Genomic DNA, 16,697 nt, shown 5'->3' on the forward strand with positions numbered 1-16,697 from the left:
TCAGGATTACCTTCACGGACTGGCAGTGGCTGCCCAGGGTTTCAAATGCGGGACATTCCAGAACCTGAGACCTTCTGCATGTGAAGCCCTCCCACATGTGATGGGGTTTGACCCCGGTTCAAATGCTTGAGTCTGCTGCAGTTTGGCCCTGCAAGGCAATGCCTCCTTGGGGCACAGAGCAAAACCTCTTGGGCAGCCTCTGCACGCTGTGTGCCAGTGAGCTAAGGGGCAAAGCACCCCTTACACCCCGTTTACTCCTTCCATTCCCATCCGTCTTCCGGCTAGCTGAAGGATCGAAAGGAGGGCGGGGAGAGGGAGGAATCAGGCCCCCGTATTAACTCCATCATACGAGAACAAGGAGTCACTTAGAGAAATTAACAGCCGGCAAATTCGGAACCCATAAAAGGAAACGCAACTTTGCACAACTTGCAGCTTGGAAAGGGGGATCCTCCAAGCCGGAGGATTATAAAAGGGCTGAGTAACTTTATGGCCCTTAATAATGTTTGCAGTTATTCAGGCTGGGAGGAAAAAGCGGAACAGTGTTTTATGCTCCATCACAGGGGTCAGGAAGGGATATTCTTGTTATCTTGATGGCACTGTGTGTGGGGGGGACTGTGTTCTTTGGGGTGCAGCGCCCGTCCACATGTGACGCGAAGGCTGGAAGCCTTTCCTTATCGCAGTTCAGGCACAGCACATCTATGGGGCCTCCCAGGCTGATGAGGGGTTGCCTACTGTAGTCTGCAACCCGTCACTGATGCAATCAGACTGCGTTCGTGGAGCATTTATACGGGGCCGTCTGCACCTGGTTCCACTTTGCTAGTTGCTCCCAGTGTTCCTGCATTATTGCCTTCTGGGGGTGGGGCAGCCTTGTGCTACAGAGCAGCAGAAGCAGGAAAGCACCCCTCCCCAAAGCAGAGAACATTTGAGGCACGGTAAGTCACAGGGACGCGGGTGGCGCTGTGGGTTAAACCACAGAGCCTAGGACTTGCCAATCCGAAGGTCGGCAGTTCGAATCCCCGTGACGGGGTGAGCTCCCGTTGCTCGGTCCCAGCTCCTACCAACCTAGCAGTTCGAAAGCACATCAAAGTGCAAGTAGATAAAGAGGTACCACTCTGGCGGGAAGGTAAACGGCGTTTCCGTGCGCTGCTCTGGTTTGCCAGAAGCGGCTTAGTCATGCTGGCCACATGACCCGGAAGCTGTACGCCGGCTCCCTCGGCCAGTAAAGCGAGATGAGCGCCGCAACCCCAGAGTCGTCCGTGACTGGACCTAATGGTCAGGGGTCCCTTTACCTTTACCTTTACACGTGAATAGGAGTTCAATTTTTGAATAATAAGAATTACCAGACCATAAGATGCACCTAGTTTTTGGAGGAGGAAAACAAGAAAAAAAATATTCTGAATCTCATAAGCTAGAACAACAAGAGGGATCGCTGAACAGCAAAAGCAATGATCCCTCTTGCTGTTCTGGCTTCTGGGATAGCTGTGCAGCTTGCATTCACTCCATAAGACACACACACATTTCCCCTTACTTTTTAGGAGGGAAAAAGTGAGTCTTAAAGAGCAAAAAATAAGAATTATATGTCACAGGGGATGAGCATCAGGATTTTAGAGATGCTTAGGTGGGGCATGGCCAAAAAAGGTTGGGAACCACAGGAGGGGAGAAGGCTCTTGTGTTCAGGTCCTTCTTACAGGTTTCGCGCAGGAATCTGATCAGTCCCTGTGAAAAGAGAATGTTGGGCTGGATCCTGACCTGATCCCGGAGGCGTTTGTTACGTTCTTACGTTCTTAACCTGAGAAGCAATACCACTAAGAAGAGATTCCTTTTAAGCATGTGCCGCCATCGTCCAAGGTCCATCATGCAGGCACAACCAGTTCACACACTTCTGGGTCAGAGAATGAAGTTTCTCTTCAGCGGCAGCTTGCCATGGTTCCCTGTCATTTCTCCGGAATATGTGCTTTTGCATGGATGCATCAAGAGTCCTGCAACGTCTCCCAAATTACTTTAATGGCTGTTTGCCTTCTGAGCCCCTTTAAGCGGGAGATGGGCCTGGCAGGCGGATCGTAAGTCTTTCTGAAATGGAGGCATCATTAAAAGACTGGTTTAAATAAATTCCCCTCGTGTCTCTCAAAGCACCTCCTTCATCTCCTTTTACAGCTTCCGGTCCTCTTCAGACCGACAAAAATCTATGTTCCCGAGTCCCTCTTAAACAGGATGGTGCTCAGAAATGGGTCTTGGGGGACGTCAGAGTCTTTTCCAGCACAATTGGCACAAAAGTTAATTTCACCCTTGGCAAGAATTTATGGGTTACTTATCTCCAAGAAGGTGCTGTGTCTCACTCCCCTGGGTCTAGTAAGGCATTTCTGAATCTGAATCCAAGAAGGGGGAACATTGATGATTACACGGTTGGCATTTAGACATGTGGGCACACGTCTCTCCACAGCTGCTCACTCAGACTCCTCTAACTTTTAAAAGAGCCCAGGAGTTTGGGAAAGTGCCGTGACTCCCAGAATCAAGCACACCAACTCTAGGGGGCCGAAGACACCTCGACCCCCTCAATGTGTGTTGGAAGGGGCCCAGGGCCCCACGTCCTGTGCTGTCCTAAAAGCATAGGAAGAGCTGGCTGCTGGATCAGGCCAGTGGCCCATCGAGTCCTGTTCTCACAGTGGCCAACCAGATGCCCACCCCCAAGGGAAGCCCCCAAGCAGAAGGTGAGAGCAACAGCCTTCTCCCACTCTTGTTCTTGTTCTAAGGTAGACTGGATCTGTCCATGGAGGCTCCATCGAGGAATAATAAGAAACTAAGAAGTTCCCTGATGCCTGCTTCTTGGGAGAAAAGCAATGACAAACCTAGACAGCATCTTAAAAAGTAGAGACATCACCTTGCCGACAAAGGTCCGTATAGTTAAAGCTATGGTTTTCCCAGTAGTGATGTATGGAAGTGAGAGCTGGACCGTAAAGAAGGCTGATCGCCGAAGAATTGATGCTTTTGAATTCTGGTGCTGGAGGAGACTCTGGAGAGTCCCATGGACTGCAGGAAGATGAAACCTCTCCATTCTGAAGGACATCAGCCCTGAGTGCTCACTGGAAGGACAGATCCTGAAGCTGAGGCTCCAAGACTTTGGCCACCTCAGGAGAAGAGAGGACTCCCTGGAAAAGACCCTGATGTTGGGAAAGATGGAGGGCACAAGGAGAAGGGGACGACGGAGGACAAGATGGTGGGACAGTGTTCTCGAAGCTACCAGCATGCGGGAGGCAGTGGAAGACAGGAGGGCCTGGTGTGCTCTGGTCCAGGGGTCACGAAGAGGCGGACACGACTAAATGACTAAACAACAACAAAGAAGATCCCTGCAGCAGCAGCAGCAGCAGCAGCAGCAGCAGCAGCAGCAGCAGCAGCAGCAGGATCAGGCCAAAGGAGGCCCACCTGGTTGAACATCCTCTTCTCACAATGGCCAATCAGATGCCTGTGGGGAAACTAGCGAACAGGATCTGAGCACCAGGTCCTTCCCTCCTCCTGCGGTCTCCAGCAGCTGGGATCCAGAAGCATCGCACCCTGCAACTGAGGCTGGCTGGCTCTGAAGGCAATATCGGTGTATCCCTCCCCCCCCCCCCATCGAGGGGACTGATGCCTGCCGAGAATGATTAAAATGAGACAATGTCAGAGGAGCTGCAATTAGAATAAATGCTTTTTAAATATTATTCCGTTTTTAGCATGGGCAAAACCCTCTGCTATAATGAGCTGGAAGATAATTGACGAAGCGACTCCTGCAAACCTAACCCCCCTTCCCTGAATTGGAATGGGAATGGCAAGAGACAGGGAGGCCAAGGCACTGGGGGTAGGTCGGGCAGAGACATGAGGGGCTGCGGAGATTTGTTTTATTTAACTAATTAGCATATCTCCTCATTCCCTTCACGTGAGCCTAAATGGGGTTTTGGAATTCTAATCTGCTCAGCAAATTAGATTATTACCTCCTTAGCGTCAACTTGTTCTTTAGACGCTGGCAGAAATCGAAGGAGATGTTTCCAGGGATGAGAGGCAGCCGCTTCGCACTGCGGCCTCGGTGGCAAGTGTGTCGTGGGAAGATGAAGTGGCTGGGGAATGTCAGAAGAGTCCCCAAACAGCTGGATCAGGCCAGAGAGGGCACATCACATCCAGCCAACCAGAAGCCTCTCAGTGGCTGGGCCAAAATTATCAAGCAAATGGGCATCTCAGTAGAAAAATATTATCTATTCTGCATTGGTCAGACCCCACTGGAGTCCTTTGTCCAGTTCTGGGCACCTCAGTTTAAGAAGGTGGAAGTTTGACAAGCTGGAAGGTGTGCAAAGGAGGGTGACCAAGATGATCCAAGGGCCTGGAAACCAAGCCTGATGAGGAACGGTTGAAGGAGTTGGGCAGGTTTAGCCTGGAAAAGAGGAGACAGAGAGGTGATATGGGGAAGGGAAGATGGAGCAAGCTTGTTGTCTGCTCCCCCAGAGGATTTGAATGACAAGAAAGTCCTTTGAACTCTCTGACAGTTCAAAGATGGGTTTTTGTATTGAAATGGGATCATAGAATCATAGAATCATAGAGTTGGAAGAGACCACAAGGGCCATCGAGTCCAACCCCCTGCCAAGCAAGAAACACCATCAGAGCACTCCTGACATATGGTTGTCAAGCCTCTGCGTAAAGACCTCCAAAGAAGGAGACTCCACCACACTCCTTGGCAGCAAATTCCACTGTCGAACAGCTCTTACTGTCAGGAAGTTCTTCCTAATGTTTAGGTGGAATCTTCTTTCTTGTAGTTTGGATCCATTGCTCCGTGTCCGCTTCTCTGGAGCAGCAGTAAACAACCTTTCTCCCTCCTCTATATGACATCCTTTTATATATTTGAACATGGCTATCATATCACCCCTTAACCTCCTCTTCTCCAGGCTAAACATGCCCAGCTCCCTTAGCCGTTCCTCATAAGGCATCGTTTCCAGGCCTTGGACCATTTTGGTTGCCCTCCTCTGGACACGTTCCAGTTTGTCAGTGTCCTTCTTGAACTGTGGTGCCCAGAACTGGACACAGTACTCCAGGTGAGGTCTGACCAGAGCAGAATACAGTGGCACTATTACTTCCCTTGATCTAGATGCTATACTCCTATTGATGCAGCCCAGAATTGCATTGGCTTTTTTAGCTGCCGCGTCACACTGTTGGCTCATGTCAAGTTTGTGGTCAACCAAGACTCCTAGATCCTTTTCACATGTACTGCTCTCAAGCCAGGTGTCACCCATCTTGTATTTGTGCCTCTCATTTTTTTTTGCCCAAGTGCAATACTTTACATTTCTCCCTGTTAAAGTTCATCTTGCTTGTTTTGGCCCAGTTCTCTAATCTGTCAAGGTCGTTTGGAAGTGTGATCCTGTCCTCTGGGGTGTTAGCCACCCCTCCCAGTTTGGTGTCATCTGCAAATTTGATCAGGATGCTCTTTGTGTAGTCCGGCAATCCTAAATCTGACCTGCCGCTCGCCTTTGTATACCTCTCCTTGTGTTCCTTCCACCCCTTTCACTTTTGGAGCTTAACCCTTTTTCATCGCAACAGGATATTTGGCAACTCTATATGCCATGTATTTCAAACCACACCAAAATGCAGAGCAACCCTGGAACCTGTGGTGTATATGAAAGTTTTGTGCTGGTCTCCCAGTCCTAAAAATAACAGCCAGTGGCTTCAGACTCAAAGTTTATTTCAGAAGGTGGTGGGCTCTCCTTCCTTGCATGTTTTTTAAGCATCCCTCAGGGATTCCTTAGCTGCGACCCTTGCATTGCAGGGGGTTGGACTAGATGGCCTTGTGGGGTCTCGTCTAACTAGTTCTATGATTCTATGACACTTGGAACAACAGGCATCCGGGCAGGAGATGGGAAAACAGGCCGGGAAGCTGAGCCAGGAAGAGGGAGCCCCTCTCAGAGAGAGTTTTACTGTGGGCTACCTCGCCAGAGACAGCTACATCTATCAGCGTAAATGGAAGTCAAAGGAAAAGCAGAAGACCTTGGCCCCAGCAATTTATTTCTCATGCCGTCCTTCCTCTGGCAGAGGACTTGGCTATAATTTATCAGCTGGCCACAGGAGGTAAAAAATAGTTGTGGATCCAGCAGGGCCTTGGATAAGACCCGCCAGGAAATTTAAAATGCCCACAGCAGTTCTCAGGCACCATCCTTCACGCGGTTGCAAACGGACACTTCTCCAGCTGCCTTGAGACGCCTCCATGGCCAGCTGCTGTCTTTAAAAGGTAAAGGGGACCCCTGACCATTAGGTCCAGTCCTGGCCGACTCTGGGGTTGCAGTGCTCATCTCGCTTTATTGGCCGAGGGAGCCGGCGTACAGCTTCCGGGTCATGTGGCCAGCATGACTAGGCCGCTTCTGGTGAACCAGAGCAGCGCACAGAAATGCCGTTTACTTTCCCGCTGGAGCGGTACCTATTTATCTACTTGCGCTTTGGGCTTTCGAACTGCTAGGTTGGCAGGAGCAGGGACCGAGCAACGGGAGCTCCCCCTGTCGCGGAGATTCGAACCGCCGACCTTCTGATCGGCAAGCCCAAGGCTCAGTGGTTTAACCCACAGCGCCAGCCACTGTCTTGGAAATAATGTGGTTGGAAATAATGTGAGTCACAGCGCTGGGGGTGGGGGGAGCAAGTGCCAATCGATCCAAAAGGGGAGGGGCTTCCCAGGGCCCCTCTGGAATGATCAGTGCATTCTCAGTGGAGGGATCCCAAGGGTCATCTAGTCCAACCCCCTGCAATGCAGGGATCTCCTTGGCAAAACTGACACATAAATTACATGACAAGGACGACTTTGACTTTAAAGACGAATGGGAACCCTTCACAAAGTACTTAAAGAAACAACAAAATGAACTGGTCTCCTTGGCAGGTTTTTGAATAAACATACACAAACTTTTTATTGGTGATATTTAGATAGATAAATTAAGGATCTTTACAATTCTGGGACATGCAGAGAATAACAAATGCTGAAAAACTAGAGAGAGGAGCTGAGGGAAGTCTGGGGGTGGGAGGGTTTTTTTTTTCCTTTTTGGGGGAGGAGGAGGGAAAAATGGGGAGGGGGAAATGAAGATGATGTATTTTTGATAATTTGTCATGTTGAAATTCTTAATAAAAAAAATTCCAAAAAAACCCCCCACACCAACCACAATGCAGGGATTTCCAGTAAAGTATCCCAGACAGGTGGCCACCTGACCCTTGCTTTAAAACCTCCATGAAAGGAGAATTCACTACCTTCCATGGAAGGCAGTTCCAATGCTGAACAGCTCTTCATATCATAAAGTTCTTCCTGGTGTTTAAATTGGAATCCCCTTTCTTGTAACATGAAGCCATGGGTTCGAGTCCTACCCTCCAGTTCAGGAGAGAACAAGCTTGCTCCATCTTCCATGTGACATCCCTTGAGATATTTGAAGGTGGCTCTCATATCTCCTCTCAGTTTCCTCTTTTCTAGGCTAAACATACCCAGATCCTTCAACCGTTCCTCATCAGGCTTGGTTTCCACACCCTTTATCATCTCGGTCGCCCTCCTCTGCACACCTTCCAGCTTGTCAATATCCTTCTTAAATTGTGGTGCCCACTCAGAACTGGACACAGTATTCCAGTTGAGGTCTGACCAAAGCGGAATAAAAAGGTAAAGGTACCCCTGCCCGTACGGGCCAGTCTTGACAGACTCTAGGGTTGTGCGCCCATCTCACTCAAGAGGCCGGGGGCCAGCGCTGTCCGGAGACACTTCCGGGTCACGTGGCCAGCGTGACATCGCTGCTCTGGCGAGCCAGAGCCGCACATGGAAATGCCGTTTACCTTCCCGCTAGTAAGCGGTCTCTATTTATCTACTTGCACCCGGGAGTGCTTTCGAACTGCTAGGTTGGCAGGCGCTGGGACCGAACAACGGGAGCTTCAGAAATCAATTTAGGGGTAATAAGCATTAGATCAGCATTGGGGTCTGCTGTCTGGGGGGACCCTGCCGTCTGAGATGGTCACCCCACCTTGTCAGCCCTGCTTCTGGGATACCATTCTGCAACCCCAACAAAGAATGCAAATGACCAGAGGGTGGAAAGGGTGGAAAGTCACCATAGGGAGCGCAAGTTGCTCAGAGGCAAATTGCCTTGTGGGATCAAAACGGATAAAGGGACCTGGAAAAAATAAGAATGTACTGTATTTTTTGCTCTATAAGATGTACCAGACCACAAGACGCACCTAGTTTTTGGAGGAGGAAAACAAGAAAAAAAATATTCTGAATCTCAGAAGCCAGAACAGCAAGAGGGATCGCTGAGCAGTGAAAGCAGCAATCCCTCTCACTGTTCTGGCTTCTGGGATAGCTGTGCGGTCTGCATTTGCACCATAAGACGCACACACATTTCCCCTTACTTTTTAGGAGGGAAAAAGTGAGTCTTATAGAGCAAAAAATACGGTATATTTTTCCTAGTTCCAGAAGCCGCACGGCGATATAAATGGAGCAGAGACCCTTTTGGGTTTTGGCCAGGCTCACGGTGGGGCTCCCTCTTGCTGCCACAGCTGCCTCCTTGCCAGCCCCCCAAGTCCTAGGGCCCCTTCCTCCAAAGACACCTGTTAGTACTCGCATTTCTGGGAAATCCTGGGGAGCCCCTGGCAGTCAGAGGAAGCAGCGCCTGGCTAGGCAGATTCAGCAGAAGACTCTTTGTCTGGTCCCAGCTTCTCAAAGCAGACTTTGCCAACCTGGTGCCCTGCAGATGCTTTGGATGGCAGTTCCTTCCAGCTGCAAGATGTTGGGGCTGATGGAAGTTGTTATGTACTGAGTTGAATAGGATCCAAAATGCAGCAGTCTGATTGGTCCTAGAACAATAGGATTCAGAATGCAGCAGTCTGATTGGTCCTAGAACAATAGGATTCAGAATGCAGCAGTCTGATTGGTCCTAGAAAAAAATAGGATTCAGAATGCAGCAGTCTGATTGGTCCTAGAACAATAGGATTCAGATTGTAGCAGTATGATTGGCCCTAGAACAATAAGATTCAGAATGCAGCAGTCTGATTGGCCCAAGAACAATAGGATCCAGAATGTAGCAGTATGATCGGCCCTAGAATAATAGGATTCAGAATGCAGCAGTCTGATTGGTCCAAGAACAATAGGACCCAGAATGCAGCAGTCTGATTGGTCCTTGAACAATAGGATCCAGAATGCAGCAGTCTGATTGGTCCTAGAACAATAGGATTCAGAATGCAGCAGTCTGATTGGTCCTAGAACAATAGGATCCAGAATGCAGCAGTCTGATTGGTCCTAGAAAAAATAGGATCCAGAATGCAGCAGTCTGATTGGTCCACAGGAGCCACCCAATCCAGCTCCAGGTGAAAGTGAATCCACAACCTGATTGGCCTACAGGAGAATCCCGGAATTAGCCAATCACGTGGGGCCCTTTGTGTAAATAATGTATATAAAGCAGACATTCTGGGGGAACTTCCATTCCTCCTCACCACTATGAGCTGAATAAAGAGCAGGAAATAAACTCTGGACTCCGAGTATATTTCAGAAGTCTTAGTCCCAAACATCTGGAGGGCGTCAGGTTGGCAATGGCTGCCTTGAGGGTGCCTGCTTTGGCGGAATGTGCCCCTGCTCAGTGGCAGAGCAGCTGCTCTGCATGCAGAACGCCCTGGGTTCAGTCCCTGCTGACATCGCCTGGTGGGGCTGGGAGAGACTTCTGCCTGGAACCCTCTAGAGCTGCTGGCAGTCAGTGTAGACAATATTGAGGTGGATGGAGCAATGCAAGGCTGCTTCTTCCTGCGTTCTTGATGCCGCTTCCTTCCCTGGCAAACGGGCAGCCAGGGCAAAGGACTCTCTCAGAACTTCCCAAGTCCTTAGCTCTGCATTTCATCACATTTTATTTTTGCTGAAAAACCCCGGGCGCTCCCCACATCACAAGGGAAAAGCTGCCGCTGCCGTGCCCTTGATTTAAAGCCTTCCCGAGAAGTCATTATCGGAAAAACTCACGCTTATTTTTGTCGCCTCCTTCCCGGGCTCTTCCTGTGGAGATGCTTTTAGCTGTCGGGAATGGAAGGGAAAGAGGGAGGGAGAGAGGAGAAGGAGAAAGAAGAACCCATTAGTTCAGCCTGGTACAAAAAGGGGGGGAAGGAGGGGGGCCACAGAAAGCCCATCAAAATAATTCACACCTTGGCCTTTAATGCAGTCTTCAAAGGCAAAACTGGGCTGGGAGGGAGATGGGGAATGAATTAGGGGGGGGGGGAATATATTTAAAGAGAAGAAACCCAAAGCATGAAAGCAGAATCAAGGAAAAGAAGTGGTCCAGAAGAGGCAGCTGGCAGGACAGAGCAAGGTGCATGGGATCGTGTGCTTTCCCAGAGGTAACTCAAATAATTTGCGCAGCCCCAGTTCACTGCCTCAATACTTAATATTGCGTGTTTAAAAGCGCTTTCCCCCCAAAAAACCCAGAGTCCTTTCTGCTGAGGATAATTCAGACTGAAATTCCCAGGTGTCAGAAAAAGCTATTTATGTACGCTACAATTTTGGCTGCGTTTCGTTATCCCCAAAATGGACAACAAGTGACGTCCCAAACGAAGAAGAACGGCAACTTAAGTTGACGGAATATGCACAGCTTGCAGACTTAACATATAGAATAAGAGAACAAAAAGAACACACGTTTAAAGAAGATTGGAAGATGTTTATTGAATATGTGGGGAATAATTGTGTACACTTGAAAACATTGGCAGCATTAAGATAAATTCAATGGTGTAAATATGTAAGTTTTGATGGATGCAATAATGGAATACTGAATGGTTTAAAGGTAAAGGGACCCCTGACCATTAGGTCCAGTTGTGGACGACTCTGGGGTTGCGGCGCTCATCTCACTTTATTGGCCGAGGGAGCCGGTGTACAGCTTCTGGGTCATGTGGCTAGCAGGACTAAGCCGCTTCTGGCAAAACAGAGCAGCGCACGGAAACGCCGTTTACCTTCCCGCCGGAGCGGTACCTATTTATCTACTTGCACTTTGCACTTTGACGTGCTTTTGAACTGCTAGGTTGGCAGGAGCAGGGACCGAGGAACGGGAGCTCACCCCGTCGTGGGGTTTCGAACCGCCTACCTTCTGATCAGCAAGCCCTAGGCTCTGTGGTTTAACCCACAGCGCCACCTGCGTCCCACTGAATGGTTTGGTTTTTGTTAAAAATGCAGGGATTTTTAATATTAAAAAAAGGGAAGTCATTGATATTTTAAGGATGCAAAATGAATATTTTAAATTGTAAAACAGAATATTAATAAAAATTATATACACAAAAAAAACCAACACAACAAACTTAATATTGCACAGCCCAACACATTTCATAGATATCAACTTAGTGATCCTTGCAACACAAAGAGCCTGCTGGATGAGCCCAGTGGTCCATTGAATCCAGCATCCTATGCTCACAGTGGCTGACCAGATGCCTCAATGGGAACCCAGCAAGCAGGACTTGAGCACTAGAACATCTCTCCTCTCCTGGGGTTTCCAGCAACTAGGATTCAGAAGCCCTGCTGCCTCCAGCTGTGGAGACAGAGCAGAGCCATCCTGGCTATCAGCCCCTGATATCCCTCTCCTCTTCCCTGAATCTTTCCAATCCTCTTTGAAAGCCATCCAGGTTGGTGGCTCTCACTGCCTCCTGGGGCAGGGAGTTCCACAGTTTAACACCGTGCTTTTGCCTGTCATGAATCTTCCAACGTTCTGCTTTGTTGGGCAGTCATGCCCAGTGGATAGGGTGGCAAGGTCTGGTGGGCTGACTCCACAGCCACAAATTGGGTCAAGAATTGGAGAGGGGCATTCATTTTAATTATTTAACAGCTCAATGGCTTTTTTGTTTTTTAAAAATAAAATTCTAAGCAGCATACACTATCTAGAGTGTAAAAACATCCATTTGAACAAATATGCAGCCTAAAATCAATAGGCCACAAGTATAAAGAGCGCATAAAACAAAAACCCACGGCATTCAAACATATGAAACAGGGTCAAATCATGGAATTGTAGAACTGGGAGGGACCCCCAGGGGTCATCTATTCCAACCCCCTGTTGGGTCTTCTGGGTCAGGAAAAGCCTGGGCAAAAAGAGGTCTGAAGCCACTGGTGGATGACGTATCTGTTAGAGGACATTCGGCACAGAAACATGTGTGTATACCTTTAAGAAGTTTCTGGGATTAATTGGCTGCAGGTGACCGTTGCTATAAAGGAAAAAAGCTGAGTTTTGTTGCCTGCCTGCAGGAATAACATCCACCAGAGTTTGTGTTTATTTGCTTAGTAATAAAGTCTTCGTTTTAGTTTGGGTTTTTACACCTATGTCTCCTGGAGTCACTCTGTCCTCTGCCACCGGCTGGAAATCCCCCTCCAACAGTATCCATCAGAGGGAAGAGCATTATTCCCCGTTGATTTGCATTGTGTAATTGAGGGTCATTCAAATCTCTGTTCTTTCAAATAACGGAATTTAAAAGGAAGAAGATCTGCAAGACGCCCGGCAGCAAATATTTAGAACTCGCTAAAATGAAATGATATGTGGACATTTCTTGTCCTTATATTCTTAAGGAACTGTGTTTGTTCTCTTATTTAACATTTACTTTAAAAATCAATAAAGGTATTGAGCAAACCAAGACGAAGACGTGGTCTTGGGATGAGATTGCTTTCGTGGGGGAATGTATTTGCAAGGCAAGTATTTTGATGCACTGGCTTGACCCCCACCTGGCACCTCGTCCCTGGGACTGGAAGGAGGCAGGATAGCCCAGCTGCCCTCCTCCTCCCCTCCAGCCAGTTTGCAAAAGTAGGTATAGCATGTTCTGTTAGCAGGGCTGTACAAGCCCTCCATGCTCAGAGAAATCAGATTCATAGCCCAGAAAAATGGAATAAAATTTGCACATTAAGATCCCTATATCCTTGCTTATTTTGCATGCATTTGCTCTGCTTCTAGACACAAAAGTGCCCTGAATCTCACCTTTCATCAATGCAGTGCATACGGAGGCAGCTAATCTTAGCAGGTAGGTAGCCGTGTCGGTCTGCCGTAGTCGAAACAACATAAAAAAATTCCTTCCAGTAGCACCTTAGAGACCAACTAAGTTTGTTATTGTTATGAGCTTTTGTGTGCATGCAAACTTCTTCAGATACACTCTGAATCTGAAAAAGTATGCATGCACATGAAAGCTCATACCAATAATAAACTTAGTTGGTCTCTAAGGTGCTACTGGAAGGAATTTTTTTATTTTGTTCCGACTACTATTAGCAGTGAGCTGAGCTCTCTGCATTTGGTACAGACACCAATCTATTCTGCCTCGGTCAGACTCCACTTAGAGTTCCGTGCCCAGTTGTGGGGGCCTCAATTTAAGGAGGATATTGACAAGCTGGGAGGTGTGCAGAGGAGGGTGACCAGGATGATCAAGGATCTGGAAACCAAGCCTTGTGAGGAACGGTTGAGGCAGTTGGGGATTGCTGCAGAGTTTGTCGCCTGACCAGGCAGCCTTTTATGGGGTGAGCTGGGTACATTTTTAAAATCACTTTGCCAACAAAAGTCCATATAGTAAAAGGTATGGTTTTCCCAGTAGTGATGTATGGAAGTGAAAGCTGGGCCATAAAGAAGGCTGATCGCCGAAGAATTGATGCTTTTGAATTATGGTGCTGGAGGAGACTCTTGAGAGTCCCATGGACTGCAAGAAGATCCAACCTCTCCATCCTGAAGGAAATCAGCCCTGAGCGCTCACTGGAAGGACAGATCCTGAAGCTGAGGCTCCAAGACTTTGGCCACCTCATGAGAAGAGAAGACTCCCTGGAAAAGACCCTGATGTTGGGAAAGATGGAGGGCACAAGGAGAAGGGGACCACAGAGGACGAGATGGTGGGACAGTGTTCTCGAAGCTACCAGCATGAGTTTGACCAAACTGCGGGAGGCAGTGGAAGACAGGAGTGCCTGGCGCGCTCTGGTCCAGGGGGTCATGAAGAGGCGGACATGACTAAATGACTAAACAGCAACAACATCTTGGAGAAGAGAAGACTGAGAGGTGACATGATAGCCATCTTTCAGCATTTGAAGGGCTGCCGCATGGAAGAGGGAACAACCTTGTTTTCTCTTGCTCTGGGTAGGACTCAAACCAGTGGCTTCAAGTTATAAGAAAGGAGATTTCAACTAAACACCTGGAGAAACTTTCTGGCAGTAAGAGCTGTGTGGCAGTGGAACAGACCCCCCCCCCAGGAGGTGGCGGACACTCCTTCCTTGGAGGTTTCTAAGCAGAGGTTGGGTGGGCATCTGTCAGGGATGCTTGAGCTGAGATTCCTGCATTGCAAGGGGCTGGACTGGATGACCCTGGGGGGTCCCTTCCAACTCTACGATTCTGTGACTAGAAGGGCCATCGGCCTGATCCAGCAGGCTCATCTTATGCTCTTATTGGGGAGAGAAGGTGCATGTGCGGAATGAAGACGAGACAGGATTTCTCCCATGAATCCATAGAGAAAGATGCTGGACTGAATGGAGCCACTGGCTGGATCCCTTCTTACGCTCTTATGTTGGGTGAAAGGTCCTTTAGGAGAAAGAGCCGGCGTGAGCAACAGGCTTGGCTTCTCCATTCACACTTGAGCAAACAGGATCTGGAGCACAATGACTCAGTGGCTGCCTCTCCCCCTATAAACGGATACGTCATCTTCTGAGGGCCAGAGGCCGTGAGAGGTCTGGAGGGCGGCAACATGAGAACGGGGCCTTTTCTGCGGTGGCTCCCTGTTTGTGGGATGTTCTCCCCAGGGAGTCTCGCCTGGTGCCTTCACCACATAGTTGGTTTCTCCTTCTCTGGAGGGGAGGACTCGAACCAATGGCTTCAAGTTATAAGAAAGGAGATTCTGACTAAACTTTCTGACCGTAAGAGCTGCTGGACAGTGGGACACTCTCCCTCGGGAAGTTGTGGACTCTCCTTCCTTGGAGGTTTTTAAGCGGAGGTTGGAGGGCCATGTCTCATGGATGCTTGAGCTGAGATTTCCTTCCAACTCTACAATTCTGTGACTCTTCTCTGCATTTAAAATAGGTTGCCTTTAAAAACAACAACCCGGTTTCATTCCAGTAACTTTCCTCAAAGAATCTGGGGACTGTCATTTGGTGAGGGCAGTGAGAATCGTCTGCAGGAGAAGCCCACCCCCACCACCCACATTCCAGCCCTGCAGGCCTGCAGGTCCTTGGGAGAAAGAACAGGGAAATTAAACCTTCAGCCAATTAGTTCTTGGCTCTGGCAGGAGGCTTCCTGGGTATCTGTGTGAAGGAGATGGTTCCATTATGCATGCTCCGTAGATTAAAATTGCATTTTAAAAAAGGTGAGAATTAAAACTAACGGAACATATTCTGATAACTGAAGCACGAAACAATGTGCATGCGCCTTATGCGGTCAAAGGGGAGATAATAAAAGCTTTCTGCACCCACAGCCAGGCCTGGAGGAGCACAACTGCACTGATCAATGCATTGCACTCCGTACGTCAGCAGGGAGAGCGGGGCTCCCTCGGGTGGCCCTGGCAAACGAGGGTGGGGTGTGGAAAGAGAAACAGAGATCAGCATTCAGAAAATCATTTCTCCAATGCAGTGATCACTGCTAGAGAATCCCTGACAGGTGGCCATCCAGCTTCTGTTTAAACACTTTCAATGAAGGTGAGTCCACTACCTTCCAAAAGAGTCCGTTTCACTGTCAAATAATTCTTCCTGGTTTAAAGTTCTTCATATATTTGAAGATGACTATATTCACATCATGGGATGCGGGTGGAGCTGTGGGTAAAACCACAGAGCCTAGGACTTGCTGATCAGAAGGTCAGCGGTTCGAATCCTCACCACAGGGTGAGCTCCCGTTGCTCGGTCCCTGCTCCTGCCACAACCTAGCAGTTCGAAAGCAGGTCAAAGTGCTAGTAGATCAATAGGTACCACTCTGGTGGGAAGAGAAACAGCGTTTCCGGGCACTGCTCTAGTTCGCCAGTCATGTTCGACTCTGGGGTTGCAGCGCTCATCTTGCTTTATTGGCCGAGGGAGCCAGTGTACAGCTTCCGGGTCATGTGGCCAGCATGACTGAGCCACTTCTGGCGAACTAGAGCAGCGCACGGAAACACCGTTTACCTTCCCACCGGAGTGGTACCTATTGATCTACTTGCACTTTGATGTGCTTTCGAACTGCTAGGTGGGCAGGAGAGGCTTAAGTTGTACAAATGTGCTAATACCGATCTATCCGAAAGACACCACAGTCTCTGGTGTGCCTTATTTGGAAAGGGAAACACAGGCACTGGGTGAATGCGCCTAGAACCTGTGGAATCTCGCACGGCTCGACTGGGGTGCAACCCTGTCTTCTCATGTGCACCCCCAAAGTCACTCTGGGGCAATGGGGCTCAAGCTTGGAGCGTCCTCTCCCTCTCCCCAGCTCTCCTTCCTCCTGTCACCCCTCAGGGCCATCGGCTGATGGGAGGAGCACAGGCAGCAGCCGAGTTGCACCAAGCACAAAATCATCACCAAGCCCCATTACCACGGCGGGAGGCCCTCGCCATTGTCTGGCCCTTATCTCTGTGTGAGCAGCGAGAGGGAAAGGAAGAGACAGATGTTTGCTGAGTCTGATAGCACGGGAGAGAAAGGCGGGAGCGGGAGATGGAAGGGAGGATACGGAGGAGAAGAACCAGGAGCAGCTGAGAACATGGTGGTGGCAGAGCTGGGGCGCGTGTGATACACCCCCTGATGGTATCGGGTGCCA

The 16,697-nt window shown here is 49.1% G+C and overlaps 1 protein-coding gene across 1 annotated transcript in view; it reads right to left on the reverse strand.

Annotated features, from left to right (window-relative positions):
* Nucleotides 1-16,697, reverse strand: part of VSTM2L (V-set and transmembrane domain containing 2 like) — an 87,771-nt gene that overhangs the window by 8,370 nt on the left and 62,704 nt on the right. The window contains exon 3 of the mRNA XM_028735656.2: nucleotides 9,968-10,018. Coding sequence (XP_028591489.2) covers nucleotides 9,968-10,018 — 51 coding nt within the window. The remainder of the gene's footprint in view (nucleotides 1-9,967; nucleotides 10,019-16,697) is intronic.

This window comes from Podarcis muralis, chromosome 5 (genome assembly GCF_964188315.1).
Source record: "Podarcis muralis chromosome 5, rPodMur119.hap1.1, whole genome shotgun sequence".
In the NCBI taxonomy this organism is placed as follows: Eukaryota; Metazoa; Chordata; class Lepidosauria; order Squamata; family Lacertidae; genus Podarcis; species Podarcis muralis.